Consider the following 21,123-nt stretch of genomic DNA (forward strand, 5'->3'; position numbering starts at 1 on the left):
CACAGACTTTTAGGAAGACAGTAAACCACATCAGTCCTCACAGTTAAAAGGATAGTAGCTGAACATGAGCCAGCAGTGTGCTCAGGTGGCCAAGACAGCCAATGGCATCCTGGCCTGTATCAGGAACAGTGTGGCCAGCAGGACGAGCAAGGTTATACTTCCCCTATACTCAGCACTGGTCAGGCCACACCTTGAGTACTGTGTCCAGTTCTGGGTTCTTCAAGAGAGATGTTGATAGACTGGAATGTGTCCAGAGAAGGGTGACTGAATCACGTAAAATCCCAACATGTAAAATCGACAAAGGTGGTGAGGGTCCTGGAACACAACCCTATGAGGAGAGGCTGGGGGTGTTTACCCTGGAGGATGCTCAGGGGTGACCTCATTACTGTCTACAACTACCTAGAGGGAGGATGTAGCCAGGTGGAGGTTGGTCTCTTCTCCCAGGCAAGCACCAACAGAACAAGGAGACACAGTCTCAAGTTGTGCCAGGAGAGGTCTAGGCTGGATATTAGGAGGAAGTTCTTCACAGAGAGAGTGATTGGCATTGGAATGGGCTGCCCAGGGAGGTGGTGGAGTCGCCATCTCTGGAGGAGCTCAAAAAAAAAGCCTGGCTGAGGCACTTAGTGCCATGGTCTAGTTGACTGGACAGGGCTGGGTAATAGTTTGGACTGAATGATCTTGGAGGTCTCTTCCAACCTGGTTGATTATGATTTAAGACAGTAGCAATGGTGCTGGAATGGTATGGAACCATAACATGAGATATAGAACCATAGCATGAGATTGGGTCCAGTGACTTCTTCCAAGGATACACACACGCATCTTAAGAGTTCCATTTGATTAACAGTTTCTTTCCTCTTCCCACTCGTTCTACATCTGGCATGTTTGCAATTACAAGGTTTTTCATGCCTTATGTCAATAGTTTGATGCAGAAAATACTTCTTGTATGTATAAAAAAAGCCCTACAGTTAAGTTTTAAAAAAATCTGAAAAAGTCTAATATAACTGTTCACTGACATGCAAACAAATATTTTTAATGACTTACACTTCAATTTTAGGCACTCCACTTTATGATACTTATAAAAACTCCTGTTTCATCGCTCAATATAAAGTAATATTCTGCCATATGTTTTCAAGGCGCAGTTTCTACATCTAATTAATTGCCACTTAAGTAAGAACAGACATTGTGCATTTAAGTGCAATTTTTGGTAATATTTAAAAGACAGTCTGATGAGTGTTGAGGTGTCAGGAGCTTGTGCCAATGGAAGGTGAGTAAAGGAAGGTGGGCATCGGTTGCTGACACTATAGTTTCTTAGAAGAGGCAAGTGTCCTCACATTCCACTTAGCTGAGCAGAAAACAACACCTTCAAGAATCTTAGCTGCTTAAACTCTAAGAATGCTGTAGAGTACCAGTTAACAACTTTCCCTAGAAGGCAGCAACAAGCAACATTCACTGCTTTTCATTCTGTAATCTCAGTTCTTGAAACAAAACCTGTTATGAAATGGGTCTTCTAGAATTATAAACTTTAACACCATTCTGCACTGAGGAACGAGCATATTTTGTCAGAAGAACACCAACTGTCTGCTTCTCAGCACATAAGTCTCTGTAGAAGAAATAAAGCAGATGATATCGGCATTAGTGATACTCTCATACAAAATGAATCAGTAAAGTACTTGTAAATAGCAATAAACTGAATGAGGGTGTTGGGAGAAAAAAACCTGAAATAACAAAACAAACCAGTGTAAAAGACAAAGAAAACATTACATTACCTGAATTTTAGAACTTGCTCTGACATTTAAGTAACAGGCAAAACTACATTATTTACTTCAGAAACAAGGATTTTGGGTTTTTTTTGGAGGGTGGGTTTGTTGTTATTATCACTGTTCTGAAAAGGGTTTTCAATCTGGCAAAACAGTTAGCTTTGAACTATTTTGTGATATTACAGTAAATTTAGAGGCTCCTCATAAAGGTTTGATGCAGGTAATTCTGAGTTACCAGCTCTACCTGCTCACATGTACTCCAGATAGTAGTGTAGTGTGTTAAATACTGAAAGAAAAATGGGCACAGTACAGGAAGCACTACTGCTCTATAGTTCTTGTGTTGTAAATATGGAGACTGACTATAAATGTCAGGAAGTTCATTTCTTAAGTCTGCCTCAATCAAATATGGCAGAATTAGCACCCATTTAACTTTATTAAGGTCAGCTTTTTACAGAAGTTTAAATCCAACAAATACAGCTCCAGATCCCCAGGATGGGATTCTATTTATATATAACTTGTTCTCCTTAGAAATGAAAAGAGGCAATCATAGCTGATCAGAAGTCAGCTGTGCAAAAAGAGAAGAACATAACACCAATTACATTTCAATTAAAAACAGTATATCCTTACTGTATATAAGGAGCAATATCCTCTTCTGTCCACTTTTCCCGTATACTGAATAAGCTGTTGAATCTTTCCTGATTGTCTTCAGGCAAGTCTTCTACTTTGAGCAGGAAGATTGTCTCTGGTCTTGAACTTCTATCCACAAGAGCCAAGCCCTGCAGATCACCATCAAAGAGAAAATGTTAAGATAAAACAATTAAAATGTCTTTCTGGCAAGAATTTTTTTCAAATGGCTCTTTGCACCCCCAAAGCTCTCTAAAAGCTTTGCTACTTTTTCACTTTTCTACTAGAGGCAAAGCGAAAAAGTATCATAAAGGTTATTGTTGTACAAGTAGAATTTATCATTCCTATTATGACAATAATAGGAATTGCTGCCTTCTTTGAGCAGCAGGATTTTTACAGTGCTGATACTCTACTGGCTGTCACTACAGCCTGCTCAACAATAGCTTCAGCTTTGCTTCTAGTTCCAAGCACAAACTGAACAGCTGCAGCTTGTCTTCAGTGTTTCTTCAAACACTCAAACATGCCAGATGTACAGAAACCTGAATTGCCATGATTCCAGACTGCTGATGCTCAGAGAGGATGACAGAAATAACACATTCAATATGCATTAATCAGTAAAATCTGCATGTGACACAAGTCAGTTCACAGTCTGCTAACAAAATAATCCATACTTCTGAATGTATTTTACCTTAAGCTGATCAAGCCTTGTTGTCATCCCTTCAGGGACACTTTGTTGCCAAACTTCTTGAAACTCAGATAAATTGAATTTAACTGCATTTTGCAAAAGCATTTGTGCTGTAGCTCTGCATATTTTATCTTCCTGCATTTCAAAGTAAACCTCCCCTGCTGAGAAACAAAAAAAAACCCCCACGTTATCTTGGGTTCCTGCTTTTCATGAACACAGAACAACTTTGTAATTCCATTCTGTTCTCTCTGCTTACTGTTTGGTTCCTGGTTTTACTGGCGTTTTAGAAAATTCAGTTGTTTGGACCATCTTCACAAAATCTGTATTTACTCATGAAGAACTATTTTCTTTACACAAATCTAAAATATGAATGCTTTCCAAAACTCACCATCATCAATGTATTTCCTTCCATAGCTTAAGAGAATATGTTCTATCATCTCTCTAAAATAAAAACAAAATATAATAAGTAATCAGGTTTTTAAATTGTTCATTAGGATATCACAGAAACAATTACCAAGATGAAGGAACAGATAAAGAAAGAAAAACATATCAGTGGAGGATAAGACATATCTTCATGACTGAAAAGAACAAATGGATAAAATAAGTTAAAAATAGGCCAGAAGGTGACAAAAACAACAGAAGGGAGTTAATTCAGCATGTTACCACCAAAAGTCTCTTCCACTTTCTAGTTATAACTAGCAAAGACTAAAAGGCATAAAGAGAATAAGGAAGAAACTCTTGCAATGTCATTTCTTTTCAGTGAGAAGTGACACAAGTCACACATTTGGCAGTTAATTATTCCTTATGGAATAGTAGGCATTTTTCTAGAACCCTGGCTTAAAATTACAGCCTAACTGAGGACACTAACACAAAAGCAAGATTTCTTTTTGAGCCAAAAGTGGAAAATGTAGCATACTATAAACTTACAACTTTGTTTGACCAGTGATCTTAAATTATTTCCTGACATCAAATGGAGGTACAATGAACTGAAGTCCTACAATCTGAATTCAGCATTACATCAAAAAATACATCAACATCTCAGACATTACACAGGATGCAAACTAAACATTTTTGGATAGTTATAGCATCAGAACAAGTATTTCAAGATGGTCAGGAATTTATGGCTTAAGTACATGCTACTTCCATTATTTACACTTCATCAGTAATGCTTCCATTATCGAATCAAAGGAAATATTACCAATAGACACTAAAATCAGTTGACTAACCTGTCTAAACTAATAATGCCCTTGTTTATTTCAGAGCCAAAGAAAACACATCACTGACACCATGGTAACTGAATTCTAGAGTTACAAGACTATAATTCTAATGAATAGTTAATAATTATCATAATTAGTTAATAATCATTGTAGATAGCTTTAAGTACTAAAGTAATGGCTTACCTGGGCTCTAAAGATCCAAGTTCTTCAAGGCAGGTACGTAAAGGAACCTTACTTAAAGACCAGGACTCAGAGTCAATTAGCTGAGTCACATGATTCAAGAGTTTCATCTCATAGTCAAATTCTAGAATTCTCCAATATCCTGCCCAATACAAAAACATGTAACAGTGTTAGAAGGAAAATATTAACACCTTGATTCTGTTCATCTGAAGACACGTTATGTGAGTCTGGACATTTAGGTCACACCTTTTCAAAGTACAGCAAGAACATTCTGTCCTTTTCAGGATACACAGACACCACAAATCTCAAGATGAATCAGACATGGAAGAACTAATAATTCAGATACAAAACTGCATGAACAGAACAGGCTGCACTGGCTCTGCAATGTGGCAGTTCAGGTACAGCCAAGTCCACAGAAATCCACATATGACAATGCACAGTTGTGGTACAATGGTGCTGTACAGCTGTAAATGACAAGGGAAGTTATCTGTGAGACTGTGGTGGGTTAGGAACTTTCTCCCCCCACACGCTATTGAAACTTACCAGACCAGTTCAAATGGCTTGGCAGATAAAGCTATATTTACAAGCAATGAAAAGTAAAGTTCACAAGCATATATATATATATGCACACAAAATATTTACAAGTATTTACAATTATATACAAATAACAAACAAATCCAAACTCTCTCCTGGACAAAGAAACTGCCCAGAAGGGGCTCAAAGCTACCCTCTCTTTCTCTCTCTTCCTTCCCAGATAGACAAACAAAACAGTCAGCTAAGCTTATGTTGTTATCTGTTAGCCAAGGTTAGTGGAGAGGTATTAGAGCAGAAAGAAGGATAAGTGAAAGGGTGCTGCATCCCAGAACAGAGTAGGACAAATTGTTTACATTTCGGCTTTTTATCCCTTTCAGCAAACCAATGAATGATATAGACTTCATCATTATTTTGTTTTTAAACCAAATGATCTAATTTCTCTCATTAAAATATTCCAGTTAGCCTCAAACCAGCACAGAGACTGTCCTTACCTACCTAATCCAATGTTATAGGGAAGATGGACCAGAAGTCTTCCCACTGGTGCTCAGTGATGACTGGAGGCAACAAGCACAAGTTACAGCAAGGAAAATCTTAGCTGGGTATTAGGAGAACTTTTTTCCCCTTGCAGATAATCAAACACTGGGACAGCCTAGGCACAGGCTGTGCAGCTTCCCCTAATGGAAGTGCTCAGAACTTAACCAGCCAAGGCCCTGAATGCGAGCTAGCTTCAAGTGGACCCTGTTCTAAAGTAGGGGTTTGAAGCTGATAACCTCCAGATTTCAGTCCTGCCCTATAACTCTAAGACTGCTGTCACCTGCTGTCCAGGTGAGGTTCTGGGTTTGGTGAAGTTAAGGATGAGTCCCATGGTGACACACTTATTCCAGGCTTACTTCATGTGATAGGGAGACTTCTGAAACAAACTCAGTCTGAGAGGACCAAAAGACTATTGCAAGGTTGGGCTTGCCTAAGGATCAGCTGGCTTTGCCTCTAGATCTGCAGAAAGGAACACCCACTCATCTAAGAAGACCACAACTAGACAAGAAATACTTATGCTATGGATGGGATACTGTGATGCCAGTGTTTGTAGAAGCAAAGAAGGAATTACCCTGGGATGATCCAGTCTGGTCAATGACTGCTTGGTTTTATCCTTTTGATCAGCTTCATGGGAGCAGAGAATAAAGGAAATATGGAAGTAGTGGAAACAAGTATCAATACTTTGAAGTAACTTGCACCTTGAAAGACAAGGATGTGGAATGGGCCTTAGAAGAAGACACAGATATTTGGGGAAAAAGTCCCACAAGGTTATTTCCTCATAGACAATGATATTCTCTAGAGATCAATACCTTCAATTTTACAGGCATCTATAGTCTGCAATTGGTGCAGTATTTCTTCTTCACTTGCTTGAATCAGACTTAACAAATCTTCTGTTGTATACTGTGACAGAGGAAAAAAGTAAGGAAATAAAAGAGATTTTCTTTACTCCTCCTGCACTTCAGCAAGCATGCTAAATACATTATATTAAAGAAAGACTTAGAAGATTCATGTTTTTTCCCTAGACTCTGACTTTTCTAAGGTTTACCACACTCTGAAACTTTTCCTTCAACTGGCAACATTTTCTCAGAGGGTCTTTCTGTATAGAAACCAGTCTAACTACAGGGAGGTGTTTGTGCCATGCATAAGAAATATACCTGTATTCCCAGGATGTCAAGCCAGCACAAGTAAGCATCATGATGTGTCACAGCAAGAATGAAAATCAGTGTATTGTGTCTTTCCTAAATCACATGTATTAATCTGTGAGATTCATAGAAAGGGCAAAACAAAAATCACTTATCAATTTTGGATAGAATCTCCAACTTAGTACCTTCTCTAAGGGAAAAAAAAAAAGCTTTGTCAAGCTAAGGAGCACCAAATTCATGTCAGTGTTACTTTCAGCTAGGGATGACAACATTTCAACAGTACTTTAAAATACACTGACAGCAGTTGAGAACAAAATTATTCCCAGATCAGAAAGTAAGTGTGTTTGAGTGTGAGATACTGCCATTCAGATAAGACTCTGCAAAGGAATCCTTGCCATTTGTTTCCCCTCTGAGGCCTGGCTAGCACTCCAACAGCTTCCTAAATTACATCACTATGCATTGGACTTCCTTACTGTAGTTCCTGGGTAGTGCTATGGTTCCTTATGGTTCCTTTCCTGTAGTTCTGTGTGTATGACACAGCACAAACAACTGAAACCCACGAAAACTTGACAGTAAGCCACCCTAAAATTTGTTTTCAAACAGATTAAAGACAGATTTAAACAGATTATAAAGAAGTGTTGGCAGCACCCAAGAAATAAGTGTAAGCAATGACACAGCAAAAAATTTTTACAAACACATATTGTTTGGGAACCCAGTGGGAGTTAATCTTGTAGGAAAAAGAGCTATCCCACTGTCCTGGGCTAACAGAGCCTGCTCTCAGAAGCCGCTCTCGTCCACACAGACATGAAGGAAATAACACACAAAAAACCCAAACAATTCTGTGTTGAGATAAAGAGTTTACTTTTCCCTCTGCCATCTCTTATTTTGCTATGTCCTTCTATGCCTTGACCTGAGTAGGTAGGAAAAATGGAAGAGGGATAAGGTAATGCTGGGGGAAACATTCTGAACCTTATCAGAAATTATCTGTGTTAATTACGCAGAGAGAGGCAGCATCTCTCTCCAAGAGAGAAAACTAACATCTCTGTCTTATCTCATCCTCCTCATTCTCTGTAATTCTCCTAGTCATTACAAATCACTGCTTGGCAGGTGACATGAGCATACTGTGACCTTATACTTAGCTCATACACGACAGCCACAAAGGAGGACGAAAGGCTACACTACACCTTAGTAGTTATCTAACTCTGAAGAAATTTACAAAAGATGCTGACAACTGTCTTCAAGAAACTTACCACATAAAAAGGGTAAAAATGGGGGGTTTTATGTTCTTCCTTTTCCTCTTTTTACTTGAGGGAAAGTAAAAGCTTATTTGCTACTCAGTTGAAGTGCTAATAATTACCAATTTCTTTATAATAGTAGGCTTAAAAAATTCACTCAAGCATGAGAAACATGCAAACAAATGTGTTCCTGTAGTTAAGAATTTAATTCATTACCAATTACAAGAAAGTAATTTGTGTAGCTGATTTACCTTGGAAAAGGCCTGATCTTTCTGATTATCTGGCCCTTTATATGAGTCTTCCATTAAAAGCTTCCTCAGCTTCTTTAGTTTTGGTCGACATCTCCTTAATTCCCAATAGTTATTGGAGAAACCAGCAATCTACAAGAAAAAAACAGTGACTCTTAAAATATTTTAATATATGATTTGGATTTAAAGAACTTTATGAAAAATTGTCAGCAAAAAGTGTTAATCTAGTCACTGAGGATGAGAATTTATTACCTGGGTATTTCCTTTAAAAAGGAGACAATCGTTGCAATATTTTCAATTAAAAAAATACCACAGGCAGTGAAAAGTAGAAATCTGCTGTTGATTGATAAAAAATATGTTCAAAGTACCTATAACAAAGGGAACAGCTCCAAATGTTGCAGTTACAGGCAGATGCTTTGGCCACATTAGCCTTGCAAGTTGTACAAAGAGCAGCACTGAGACTGTAGGAGAAGGGGGGTGAAGCCCCAAAATACTGAGTAAACACAATCTGCAGTGTCAATACACCATGTAATGTTTTGGAAAACATTAGGAAAGCTCTTGTCAATAAAACTCAAAATATAAGTCCTAAGCAAATCACATTTACATTACATTGATGTGTGACTTCAGAGGACTAGTGAGGTCATTAAGCATAGCAAAAAAAGAACATGGAGGAATTTTACTTTCTCATTAATCTACTTCAGTTTGAATTAACTTTTTCTATTAGCTAAACTGCTGACTTAAGGGAGGAAACAATATTGTTTTGATTATTACATGCATCTAAGAACAAGCAGGATTACTCCTCAAAAACATCATTATATCCATTAGAGCAAATAATGACCTAGTGATAATATTTGCTTAACTATTTTTAGTAGAATTTTATTAACTATGCTTCAGAAGAGCAGAGAACAATGAATTCTTTAAACTGAGAACTCTAAAAATCATTTCATCCAACAAATCTTTCTAGATGCTAGTTGAGAGTCATCTTTGAGTATATTTCTGTGTTTAAAAAAAATATATATTCAGGCATAACATGCCCTTGGGGGAAAACACTCCCAAGAATCAATATGCAAACAGTTTACTTTTAAAATAGCTGCTAACATTGAGAAATTAGATTTTCTATGAAAGCTTTTAATACCTACCATAAGTAATTACTATCCTCTGAAAATAAACCAAAGTTTTCATTTCTTAGAAACAATAATTATCATACATTATGGATAAAGTTCAATTGCCTAAAGAAGGGCCCTAGAGATATTTGGACACCCTAAGGTATAGTGTGCCCCCTCTGTATAAAAGCATATTTATAAAGGCATCCTCCTGGGGCTGATCAATATACAAAGAACCTTCAGGAGACGCATCCTTCTGCAGTTGTAGCTCACAGCTAAACCAATACCACAAGGCATCTAAAATGGCATTAGAAGCCTATGTTTAGGCAACTGAATCCCACTCAGGTTTCACATATGCATCTTGGATAAAATACAAGAGATTATAAAGAATAAGAAAGAGAATTAAAGCAAACAAGCAAAACCCCAGCATGACATACCTGTGAGTGAATAATGTTACAAGATGCTTGATCTGCCTTCAGCTGTTCTGGAGTTTTGCAGCTGGGAATAAACAGCAGCATATTTGAGGTATCTGCTATTTTCATGTCATAAGTTTTATCTTTGCTGCACAGCACTACTTGTTCATGCTTTTCACCACGGATTACTAGGCTGAAAGAAAAGGTCACAAAAAGATGTACTTTTAGCTCTATTTCAGGATGAAAAACCTATTAAACTTGTCTGATATTTTTGCACGTTTATACATTGGTAAGAAGAGACAAAGTAGTTCTATTTGGTAGCAACAGTAGCAGCATACCTAAATATAAAGACATAATTGCCACTGAATCTATAATATCATAATATTGGTTTTTTTTTCCCTCATCTTTTTGATTTTTCCCACTCAAAGACAAGTATTCAAGGTTTTTATGCAAGTAACAGTTGAACCTCCTCCCTTGTCTTTTTACACAGGCCATCCCCCCCAAACCATTGAGTAAGTGAGGCTTAAAGGATGAACTAGTTCATTAATCTTATGAGATTACAACTGGAATTGTTCTTTAATGAAGACTGGAACTGACCCATTATGAAACAAAAAAGCAAATAGAAATTCTATTGTGCACCATCCTTCAGAGAATTCCCTCAAAAATACACACATTTTCTTGCAAGTAATTGACAGCAAGAAAGAAAACCATCTTCTAGAGCATTTCAGTACTAAGAATCAATGCAAATTCTTCTTTTCAACTCTCATACTCAAACAGCTTCCTAGTGAGGAGCTGATAATACTGAAGCAGGACCACAACAAGAGAACATTTGGTTCCTTCCAGGCTGCACTATGTTAAATGCTTGTGTTCAGTTTTATCAAACTGGTCACCTTACTTCCAAAAGCTTGGATGCATGAACACAGCTTGGCTGTGCCCCAAGTGGTCCTCAATATGACTTAAGCCTCTAGCAAATGACACCTTATTAATATTGCACTGAGTATGAACAGGCTTACTAACATATACCTCTGGAGACTATTTTCTTTGGAGGGAATTCTAATATTATTTTAAACATATTCATTATATTATGTCAATGGAATTGTAGCAAATAGGCATTTAAAAAAAATGTATCAAAAAGTGATGCAGATTCCTATTCCAGGTGTCACGTAACCATCCCACCATATATCTATGGTAATATTTGTGCTAGTTTGAAGCAAGCTAGAATGTTTTGGTAAAAGAACTACATAACAGGCAGTGAAATGAAAACAATTGATGTCAACTTCTCTCACAGTCTCGCTGAGAGCTCTGGGAAGAAGAAGTAAACATTCTCCATTTTGTCTTTTTCTTCTGCCTTTGCCTTCAGACCTAGTCACATCTCATTAACCTTGCTCCTACTAACCTTGCTCCCTAACCTCTTGGCCGCACCTCTCTTCTTCCTGAGAACTGGGGTAAGGTTGAGAGGGCCGGGGGAGGTGTTGGGGTGGTTTGGAAGCCCCTCCTGGGGACTCAGGTTTCTGGGAGGGGAGTTGTGCTTTTGTATTGTTTATCCTTTATATATTTCTGTATATAATTGTATATAACTGTATATATTGTAAATAGCTGCTTGTAAGTTCTGCTAGCTGTAAATAAATCGCTTCATCTATATTCCCAGGGTCCGTCTGAGTTAGCTGGGGCAAATACAAAGTGTGGGGGGCGGGTAAGAGCCCAAACCATCACAATATTGTACATCCTTTGCTGCCCTCTTTGTCTAACTTTGCAGGCACCCCACCATCCGCTCAGGAATTCCACTAAGAAAAATCTCAGAAACCAGGAGGATTTTGTAAAAGGTAGCATCTGGTTTTAGGCATCTGTCTTTATATGCCCAGCAAGGAACTCTCCTTAGTTTTGGCTAGGAGACTCATGAGAAGCTATGTCTCTATTTGCCAAAACCACTAAAAACTGAAGGAGCAGTCACCAATGCACCAGCCACAGATTTGGGACGCTTTAGTAAAAACGTTGTTACTCTGATCAGATGTTCTCGAGGACAGGCACTGAGCTCGGTTTTGATCCTTGTCCTTGACTGTGACAATACAGAAACCATCCCCCCCCCGCGTTATTTTTTCTTTAACTGCACACATCAGTTATTTTGCTGAAACAATCTAAAAGTGTTATAAATACCAGTCATCAAGTGCCGGATCTGTTTGCTTTGTCCAGGTTATTTCAGCTGGTGCTAGGTTTTAGTTACCGATTTAACCAAGCCAGGTTTAAGGGACAGTTACTTTTTCATGCAACCCGTGCTGGAAATATTAGTCTGTAAAAGGCCACGCTGAAGAGCAGCGTCAGCTACCGACCACTGCAGCCGGGACTGTGCACCCCCGGCAGCCGTCAGTCCCAGGAGGCACAGCCCTGCCCCATCTCCATCATCCCGCGCCGCTGCTCCGACATCCCACCCCGCATCAGCAATCCTGCCGGGGCGAGGAGGCGGCACCGGGGAGATAGGGCGGTGCTGGGGCGAGGGGGTTGAGCCGGAGCGAAAGGGCCGCGGCATCGGCCCGCAAGCGCCACCCGCTGCCCTGCAGGGGGCGCCCCACCCCGCCGGTACCTGCATCCGGCCTCCAGCTGGGCGCTGAGGCCGGGCTCCAGCTGCATCAGGCAGTAGTCCCCGGCGCCGGACCGTGGGCCGAAGCTGAGGCAATGCACGACCGGCAGCAGCTCCGCCGGGTTCACTTTGGCCGTCTGCAGCGTAGCGTCCACCTCCGCGCGGCTCCGCATGGCGCCCGCCAGCTCGATCGCTTCCGAAAGGCGCGCCACAGCCTCCCCCGCCCACGCTGAGGCGGCGCCGGCAAGGGGCGGTGCGGGAGGCGCTGAGGCGAGTGCGAGCAGCGCGCGCGCGCCAAGCTGGGTGAATTCTCTGGTTGACGGCGAGGAGCTCGGCCCTGGTAGACGGGGCGGGCGACAACACCGTGCGGGGCACCGTAAGGGGAATCGTTCTACTTAGTGGCGAGGTGCGGCTCGGTCGGTTGGTGCTCCACCTGTGGGTCTTCCGGGACAAACCTATATTCGGTCCAGGTGCCCTAGAGCTACAATAAAAGCTCTGTGCTGATAAAATGCCATAAAAATGCCACAAAATGCCATAAATAAAGTTATCTGTGTAAATACAAAGAAAACCGGCTCAAATGGGAACCTTTTGAGGCAGCACCCTCTAGGCTTTTCCTTGACAACTAGAGCATGAGAACATGGGTGGTGGCCAATGGCTCAATGGTGATGGTCCAAACCACCGTTATGGGGGCTGGCAGTGGGTAGGAAGATGCAGGCAAGCTGCAGTGGACACCCACTGGCATCTTCCCACCCCTGATGCTTCTGTCACAACAGCCGTATCTGACCATGGGCAAGGATCGCAACGATCTGCTGACTCTTGCTGCCACATGATCCCTTAGGAACGGGAGCCGTTTGTCTCCCCGTAACTCAAGGACCCAGCTGGGCTCAATTTCATTAAAGCTTCACAAAGCTTAGTTCAAGGATTTATTTTTTCAGCTTAAATGCCATCTGCAATACTTAAAATTAGCATGTGTGTACATTTTCACCCATTAAATCACAATTTCTCCTGGTCTAGAAATACCTGTTAGTGGATGTGCCCATTGTGCTTCAGCATAGAAGGTGACCTGGTTGATTCTATGATACGTTTACTGGAGAGCTCTCCAGAGTGTTTCTACCACAGCAAAAACTGTAATTCAGACTCAGCTTGTTTTGTTTGTTGGCAAAATTAACAGCAAAACTACTGTGGGACCTAAAATTGGATCATGTAATACGCTTGCTGCCAACATTATTTGAAACTGTTATCGTTAGTATCTAAGAGGTGAATGTCTGCTGTGAAATGGTGCATGCATAGATTGTACGGCTAGAAGTGATGTATCATTGCCTGTGGATTTCTTTCTTTGGGGTAGCCTTCTGGAGTAAGTGCATTATTCACAAATCTTCCATGTGTCTTTTGGTCCAGTGGTAGGTTTTGGTCCAAGATCTTTTGACACCTTACTGGATTCCTTCTCTGTCTCCAAGCAGGCTGTTGCTTTGTTGATTTGCAACTTCTGCTAATATGTGATGGTTTGGGTGTTACCGACACCCCACCCCCCCCTGCCCCGACCCTCCAGTTTGGAAATCACCCAGACTAGACTCATTCGGCTGTGGAAACTTGAATGAAGCTTATGTTTACAGCTCAGCTCAATATACAAGCAGATATTTACAGTATATACAGTTATATACGGAAATATACAAGGTAAAAGGTAATACAGAAACACAACAGCCCTCCCAGAAACCTGAGTCCCCAGGAGGGGCTCCCAACTGCCCTTCCACATTCTCCCACCCCTTTCAACCTCATCCCAGTCTCAAGGAAGAATAGTGATTCAGCCGGGAGGGGGGGTTAGGAAGCAAAGTGGATTAATCAGAGAGATGGCAGAGAGGCTAGAAAGACGTGCAGCTCAGGCAATGCCCCAAGAAGAAGTGCGACTCCCCTGTCTATGGATTCTTCTTCTTATACATGTCAGCAAGCCTATGAGTGAAGTAGACATCATCCTGCTTCCCTTTCACAGCCTCTAACCTAATCCTTCTCACCAAAACATTCTAGCTATCTTCAAACTGGCACATAATGGCTGTAGCCTCTTTATCTTCTGGTCTCCCTTTCTCTGGAAGTCCTTTTTCACTTAACTAGATAAAAATTCAGCATCTGTAGGTGAAAGTTTACAGCAAGTGGCCTAAGGGTTCAGCAAACCTACCTGCTCATGCTAAATAAGCAGTATACCAAATCACACAATGTTATGCCATGAGCCCTGCATCCTAATGTTAAGTGATTGTCTCTGAGGGATTCATTCTATTTAAAAACTAATTAAGCTAAATGACTAGTATTTCTTAATAGGTTAAACAGACTGGTCATATCTGATCATTTGGCTAGATCTCCATGCAGTGTGGTTTCTGATTTATTCTAGAAGCATATTCCTCAGAGTTTATCTCATTTCCTCAGCACTCTGGGATCTCCATAAATATTTTGAGAGTACAGGAGGTACCACACAAACATTTCCTTGCAAGGTGCTTTCATAAAAGAGAATGTTGACTTAGCAAGCATTTTACTGACTTTTTAATTTTTATTAGATGGGGTAGTTATTTTGTTGTCCATTGTGAAGGGACATCAGTGATGGAGTCAAGTATGTTTATGTTTCTGATCCTGTGGATATTACATTATATAAATATTCCCTTTTAATGTTACCATTAGCTACTTTCAACAGGTTTGGTTTGGGGTGGCCTTTGTTTGTTTGGTTTGGATTTTTTTTGGAGGGGAGGGCATCAATTCCCAATTTTCTCATACGTATTTCCATCCTTCAGTTCTTGAAAAGACCACAGGGTGGCAGAGTGATTAAAGATATATACGGGGAACAGTTCGGTATGCAGACATACGCAGGGGTTAGGCTGGCCGGCGTTAGCTGCTGCTGGTGGTTATCCCACTGGAGATGAGTGATGCCATAGGTTTGTGGTGGTTCTAGCATCTCACAGCACTGGTGGCATATTTGCAGTGTGCCATGTCTGCCAGCTGTGCCTCAATGAAGCCTGGCAGCCCTAAGAACAGCTTTGTTGGTAGGTGTTTCTCAGATACGGGATGTCTCAGCCTCACCTAACTACAGGATGTGATGTGGTTATGGACAGAGACAGCGCTGAAACCTCAGCTTTGCAGAGTACTGCTTGACAGACTGCTCTTCTTTATTAAAAACCTCATCAGTCATACAGAGGGACAGTTCTGTATCTCATGGCAGCAGCTCTTTGGCATCCTTTCAAATTGTTTGTATCTGTTCCTGCCACCAGAACTACATATCCACAGACATGTGTGCACTACATGCTTGAACCCACTGCCCACTCCAACCCCAGCCGTGGTGCTAACTCTAGGGCATGCAAGAGCCAGAACACTTCTTCACAGGCAGTGTGGAAAGAGCAACAACCAACACAAACTCAGGCTGAGATGCAGTGATAGGTAATGAGGGAGTCATAAGGAGCAGTGTATTTGACTGAATCTCAGCTCCTAGTTGTTACCTCCTGAAGAAAAACTCACAGATAAAAAAACCCAAAAACCCAAAGTGCCTGAGTGTTCAGGGCTGATTACAGCGCAGAGTCAAACCATCGGTCCAAGCCACAGTGTTTTAAGTAAACCTTTTTGATCTTGCAACCAGACATCACAGTACATTAACACAGATACAGCTGGGGGACAGCTTAAGAAGCTGGCTTCTACCACTTAGCTAGTAGGTGTTGTCTTCACACATGAGATGTGGTTTAGAAAGCAGTTCCTTTTCAGCTCTTAGCCACATTTCCCACCTGACTCACAACTCCCAGCCCATGGGCCAAGCTGGATGCTACAAGAGTCCTGGACTACAACCTGCACTCAACATATGATGTAGACATAACTCAAGCTGAATGAGTTCATAATTTCTATCCTATACATGCAGAACAAAATAAAGAGAAAACAAACAACAATTTTTGACAGGTAAGTATTTTTGTGATGCTCACAATTAGAAATTGTTTTAATGCTACTGAGTACATTAAATAAGAGAAAATAGAAAATGTTAATAGATAAACAGAGGGACTTGAATGTATAGCACAAATGGCATCACTGGCATTGGACAGAGCAAGATGCTGATTTAGCAGACCACACTGTCATCTTGAGTTATTTGGTCTGCTGATCTGATGTGAATTTATGACCTTTTTTTTTTTTTTCTTATAAAAGCTGTTAGTTTTCATAAAATACTTAGCTGTTTACAGGAGCAATCACTAAAACACATAGGAGGAAGTTCTTCACAGAGAGAGTGATTTGCCATTGGAATGGGCTGCCCAGGGAGGTGGTGGAGTCGCCATCCCTGAAGGTGTTCAAGAAAAGCCTGGATGAGGCACTTAGTGCCATGGTCTAGTTGACTGGAAAGGGCTGGGTGATAGGTTGGACTGGGTGATCTTGGAAGTCTCTTCCAACCAGGTTGATTCTATGATCTCCTGGTCATGTTTTGGCCATCTGTCTGCACAAGAATCTCATTGTCTCTGGCCCTAACTCTGGTTGAGTTAGGACAGGCTTAGAAAGCCTCTTTCATATTGTTTCTGTAGATCTGAGGATCAAAATGCCTTTTTCTCTGCAGTTCAGTTCACTATTAAAATGACTGCCAGGTCAATGCCATAATAAACATAAGAATCTAGACAGCTACTAGTCTCACTGTAGTGCTGAAATATTGGATAGATTGTGAGAAATCCTTTATCTCGGTATGGTGTCTTTTGTAGGAACTTGGATGTTACAATCAAAAAAGAGAAGTTCAAAATGTATGATTTTTTTCCTTTTTTTTTTTTCCTGAAATCTTACTGACTTTTCCTGTGGTTTATCACAAGACTAAAATTAGCTTGGCCAGATGCATTCGGTCCTTTGAATCACACAAGCACTGATTCTTTTAACCAGTTCCTAGCAGACAACTTGAGCAAATGAGCAGCAATGAATGTAATCTGTGCAATGGGAAACACTATTGTATGTAGCCTGAAAAGAGGAGTGGAGATTTGACAATACCTGGTAGTTCCTCTGGCTCCCCTTGCCAGGCCCCTAGTGCTAAGGAAGTGAACCAGCTGAAACACAAAGACAAGCAGTCTCTCTCTGCAAATAAGCATGGGAATAGAGGCAAAAAAACAACCACCACAAATATGACCCACCCATTTTCCATGAGTGTTGCAAGAGCTACTTAAATTAAAGGCCAAACTAAAAGCCAAAACCCTGTTTTGGATGTATCTTCCTCAGTAAGAGAAGGACCAAGTATTTCTAATTGTGATGCTTACACAGTGCTGTCCCTTATACAAGAAATATTAGGAAAACCAAAACTATTAATCCATTGAACAGCTCATCTGCTAATGCATTTTCTCCCTGAAGTGCATCATCTTCTGCACAAGGTGATCAATGCCTTAATGATATGTGTGTCGCTTTCCTATTTAGTAATCTCAGCAAAGGAAAGACAAACAACCTTATATAGGATTCAGGTACAATGCTACAGGAAAATTAATTACTTAGGCTAAGGAACTAATTTATCAAATCTCAGATTAATTTATCCATTTAAAATATGTAAGCCACAGAGGTAATATTGTTTCATGGAAGCATACAATCCTTTTGTTTGGGAAAGCTCTTTAAGGTCATCAAGCTCAACCATAATCTAACTTTACCAAAGCTGGTGCTAAATCATGTCCTTCAGTACCATACTTCTGCATCTTTCAAACAGCTCTAGAGATGGTGATTCAGCCACTTCCTTGAGGAGTCTATTTCGGTGTTTGGTAATCCTTTCAGTGACAAAGTTTCTTCCAGTATCCAATCTAAACCTTCCCTGTGCAACTTGAGGCCATTTCCTCTTATGCTATCACTTGTTACTTGTGAGAAGAGACCAACAACCACCTCAGTACAACATCCTTTCAAGCAGTCACAGAAAGCAATAAGGTCTCTCTTCTGCCTCCTCTTCAGACTAAACAACCTCAGACTAAACAACTCAGGTTCATCCAGCTGCTCCTGAGTAAGACCTGTTCTCCAGATCCTTCACCAGCTTCTTTGCCCTTCTTTGGACCTACTCCAGCAACTCAGTGTCTTTCTTGTAGTGAGTGGCCTAAAACTGAAGGTGCAGCCTCACCAATGTTGAGTACAGGGTGGACTGTCACTTCCCTGGTCCTGCTGTTATGTTTTTCCTGATACAGGCCAGGATGCTGTCAGCCTTGATGGCCACATACAAATGTGGTGGCTCATATTCAGCCAGGTGTTGATCAACACACTCAGGTCCTTCTCTGCCAGGCAGCTTTCCAGCCACTCTTCCCCAGGCCTCTGGCAATGCATGGGATTGTTGTGATTCAGGTGCACAACGACCTGGCACTTGGCCTTGTTGAACCAGGTCCCTCTGTGGATCCTTGCTACCCTTAAGCAGATCAACACTCCCTCCCAACTTGGTGTCATCTGCAAACTTACTGAGGGTGCACCCAATCCTCTCATTTAGATAGATCAGATCATTGGTAAAGATATTAAAGAGAACAGGCCCCAGTACCAAGCCCTGAGGATTGTCATTCTTGACTGGTCACCAACTGGATTTAACTCCATTGACCACCACTTTTTGTGCCCAGCCATCCAACAAGTTTTTCACCCAGTGAAGTGCCCACCCATCCAAACCATGAGCAGCCAGTTTCTCCAGGATACTGTGACAGACAGTGTGAAACTTAACTAAAGTCCATATAAACAATCTTTTCCTTTGTCCACTAAACAGGCCACCTTGTTGCAGAACCTGCCTATCATGAACCCATGCTGACTGGGCCTGATCTATTGGTTGTCCTGCACACGCTGCATAATGGCATTCAAGATGATCTGCTTCATAACCTTCCCCTTTAAACCAGTGAAAATAATATTATTTCATTGTGTAAACATTTAGCAGTTCACAAGTTGAGCATTTACTCAGAGAGATAAGAAGGTTTATACACATTACTAGAATGTTTTCTAAAGCTAGTGCTCTAATACAAGGTCCCTGTTTGTGCAGTGTCGTGACCTTGGGTGTTCAGATGTGTAGCCTAATATCTCACCCATGCCAGACAGCCTTTGTCATCATCAAATGTCACTGGCATTCATGGCTGTGTCACCAATTCTCCTCCAGACCTATGGGACTCTTCTTACTTTCTTGATATTGTGCAGCTTGAATTTTAAAGTGTCTCAGGGCTCCAGCTCGAAGACCTGACATGCTCTTGGCTGAGGAATGCCTTACTGTCAGCTGTCTACCTTCACCTCACTTCATCTCATCTCTCCAGCCATGTTAAGGTAAAATACAAGTATAGAATCATAAAATCATAGAATCAGCCAGGTTGGAAGAGACCTCCAAGATCATCAAGTCCAACCTAGCACCCAGCCCTATCCAGTCAACTAGACCATGGTACTAAGTGCCTCATCCAGGCTTTTCTTGAACACCTCCAGGGATGGTGACTCCACCACCTCCCTGGGCAGCCCATTCCAATGGCAAATCACTCTCTGAGAAGAACGTCCTCCTAACATCCAGCCTATAATGTTCATATGTTCATATCTAAACCAGACACTAACTCCTAAAATTGGAAACACTTTAAAAATAAATTAAACTTTAAAGAAATTAATCTGCTTACCTCAAAGTTGCCTCAAAGGGAAACCTCTCTCTCTTGCTGTCAGGACTGCAGATTCTGCACATACTGTCCCTGCACATACTGTCCCATCTTGTAAAGGAGCATCCTAGCCTTGGTAACCAATCTCCCCTGAGAGAAAGGGTCAAGGCAACTTAGTCTTTTGTTAGACCTTATGTTCCACAGCAGTCTGTACATTAAAAGTAAGATCCAAACATCTAACTATTTCATGTAGCTCACTACTGGCTCTTGGCTGAAATGTGACCCTTTGGAGTTATGTTAATTAACCATTTTAGCATGACAGTAGGTTTGGGGTGACTAATTCCTTCCTCTTAGGCAAATTGTAACTGTAAGAAATTTTAGTGTGAACATGTGGAACAAATTACATAAAGGCAAACATGGCCTTGTATAATCATTAAATAATTCAGCACAGGAAATTGCACTGGCCTGCATTTTAGAATTGCAGGAATATATGAGGAAAGACATGCATTTTAAGCTGCAGTTCCTCAGGCACCCTGAATGGACCTGTCACTGCCTGAAGACATCTACTTCCCCTTTTCCTCCTTCTTCCTCTTCTGTTCCTGCTCCCAGCTCCCCAGGCCCACTCCACCTCAGTGCCAGATCTGGTGCTTGCTGGACCTGACAGTTATCTGCACACTAGTGAGCTCTGCTCAGTAATCCAGAAGAAACTCTCCACTTTCTGTTAGTCTTCTGCCTGTTTAATGAATTGCAGCAAGCACATGTCCTGAAAGGGAAAAAACTAACATAAGACTCATGGTAGATAGTGCCACCAGATCCAAGTCCAACGTTTCCCTTTTCACTAAGAGTAAATGGCTGAATCAGGCAAACCCTGAAAGCTTACTCAGAAATGGTCTGCAAAATACAGTAACACTCTCTTGAAACTGTCATTCAAAGTGCTTGATAAAAATTACTGCATACATTTCTTTGTCCTAAAGATAAGGTCAGATGAGATGGTGGATTCAATTCCCTTTTTGTTTTCATTTCTGTGAATCTGTACTTTGTATGCTTACAGTACAAGCAGAATTGCAGGGAGTTTGCAAGTATTCAGATTAAGTGCATGTATAGTGTTTACAGTCCTAAAGTGTCTTCTCTCCCTGGCCTCTTCAGCGAATGGAATGAAGACAGATTTTTCTTCTTTTGCCATCCCTGGATCTTTAGTGTTAAGTCCCTGCAAAAGTGTTCATTAAAATTACTATGCTGGGTTGAACCAGAGGTCCATGTACTTCAGCATTCATCTTTGTGGCTATAAAGAGATGCTTAGGGAAGAGTAGGGAAAGCATATATGAAACG

The 21,123-nt window shown here is 41.0% G+C and overlaps 1 protein-coding gene across 3 annotated transcripts; it reads right to left on the reverse strand.

Annotated features, from left to right (window-relative positions):
- Positions 1-998: 998 nt before the first annotated feature.
- DSCC1 (DNA replication and sister chromatid cohesion 1) lies at positions 999-19,895 on the reverse strand. 3 transcript variants are annotated; one of them, XM_064154209.1, is made up of 9 exons: positions 19,819-19,895; positions 9,697-9,865; positions 8,160-8,288; positions 6,341-6,431; positions 4,467-4,605; positions 3,455-3,507; positions 3,070-3,227; positions 2,385-2,533; positions 999-1,600 (listed from the first exon to the last, which is right to left on the reverse strand). In XM_064154209.1, the coding sequence occupies exons 1-9, from the start codon at positions 19,893-19,895 to the stop codon at positions 1,492-1,494; spliced, it is 1,074 nt and encodes a 357-aa protein (XP_064010279.1). In that variant the 3' UTR covers positions 999-1,491. The 3 variants fall into 3 exon arrangements, with proteins under 3 accessions (XP_064010279.1, XP_064010278.1, XP_064010277.1); XM_064154208.1 differs by lacking the exon at positions 19,819-19,895 and adding an exon at positions 12,251-12,596 and having other exon boundaries at positions 3,070-3,224; XM_064154207.1 differs by lacking the exon at positions 19,819-19,895 and adding an exon at positions 12,251-12,491.
- Positions 19,896-21,123: the final 1,228 nt, after the last annotated feature.

The sequence above is a fragment of the Pogoniulus pusillus genome, chromosome 14, assembly GCF_015220805.1.
Source record: "Pogoniulus pusillus isolate bPogPus1 chromosome 14, bPogPus1.pri, whole genome shotgun sequence".
In the NCBI taxonomy this organism is placed as follows: Eukaryota; Metazoa; Chordata; class Aves; order Piciformes; family Lybiidae; genus Pogoniulus; species Pogoniulus pusillus.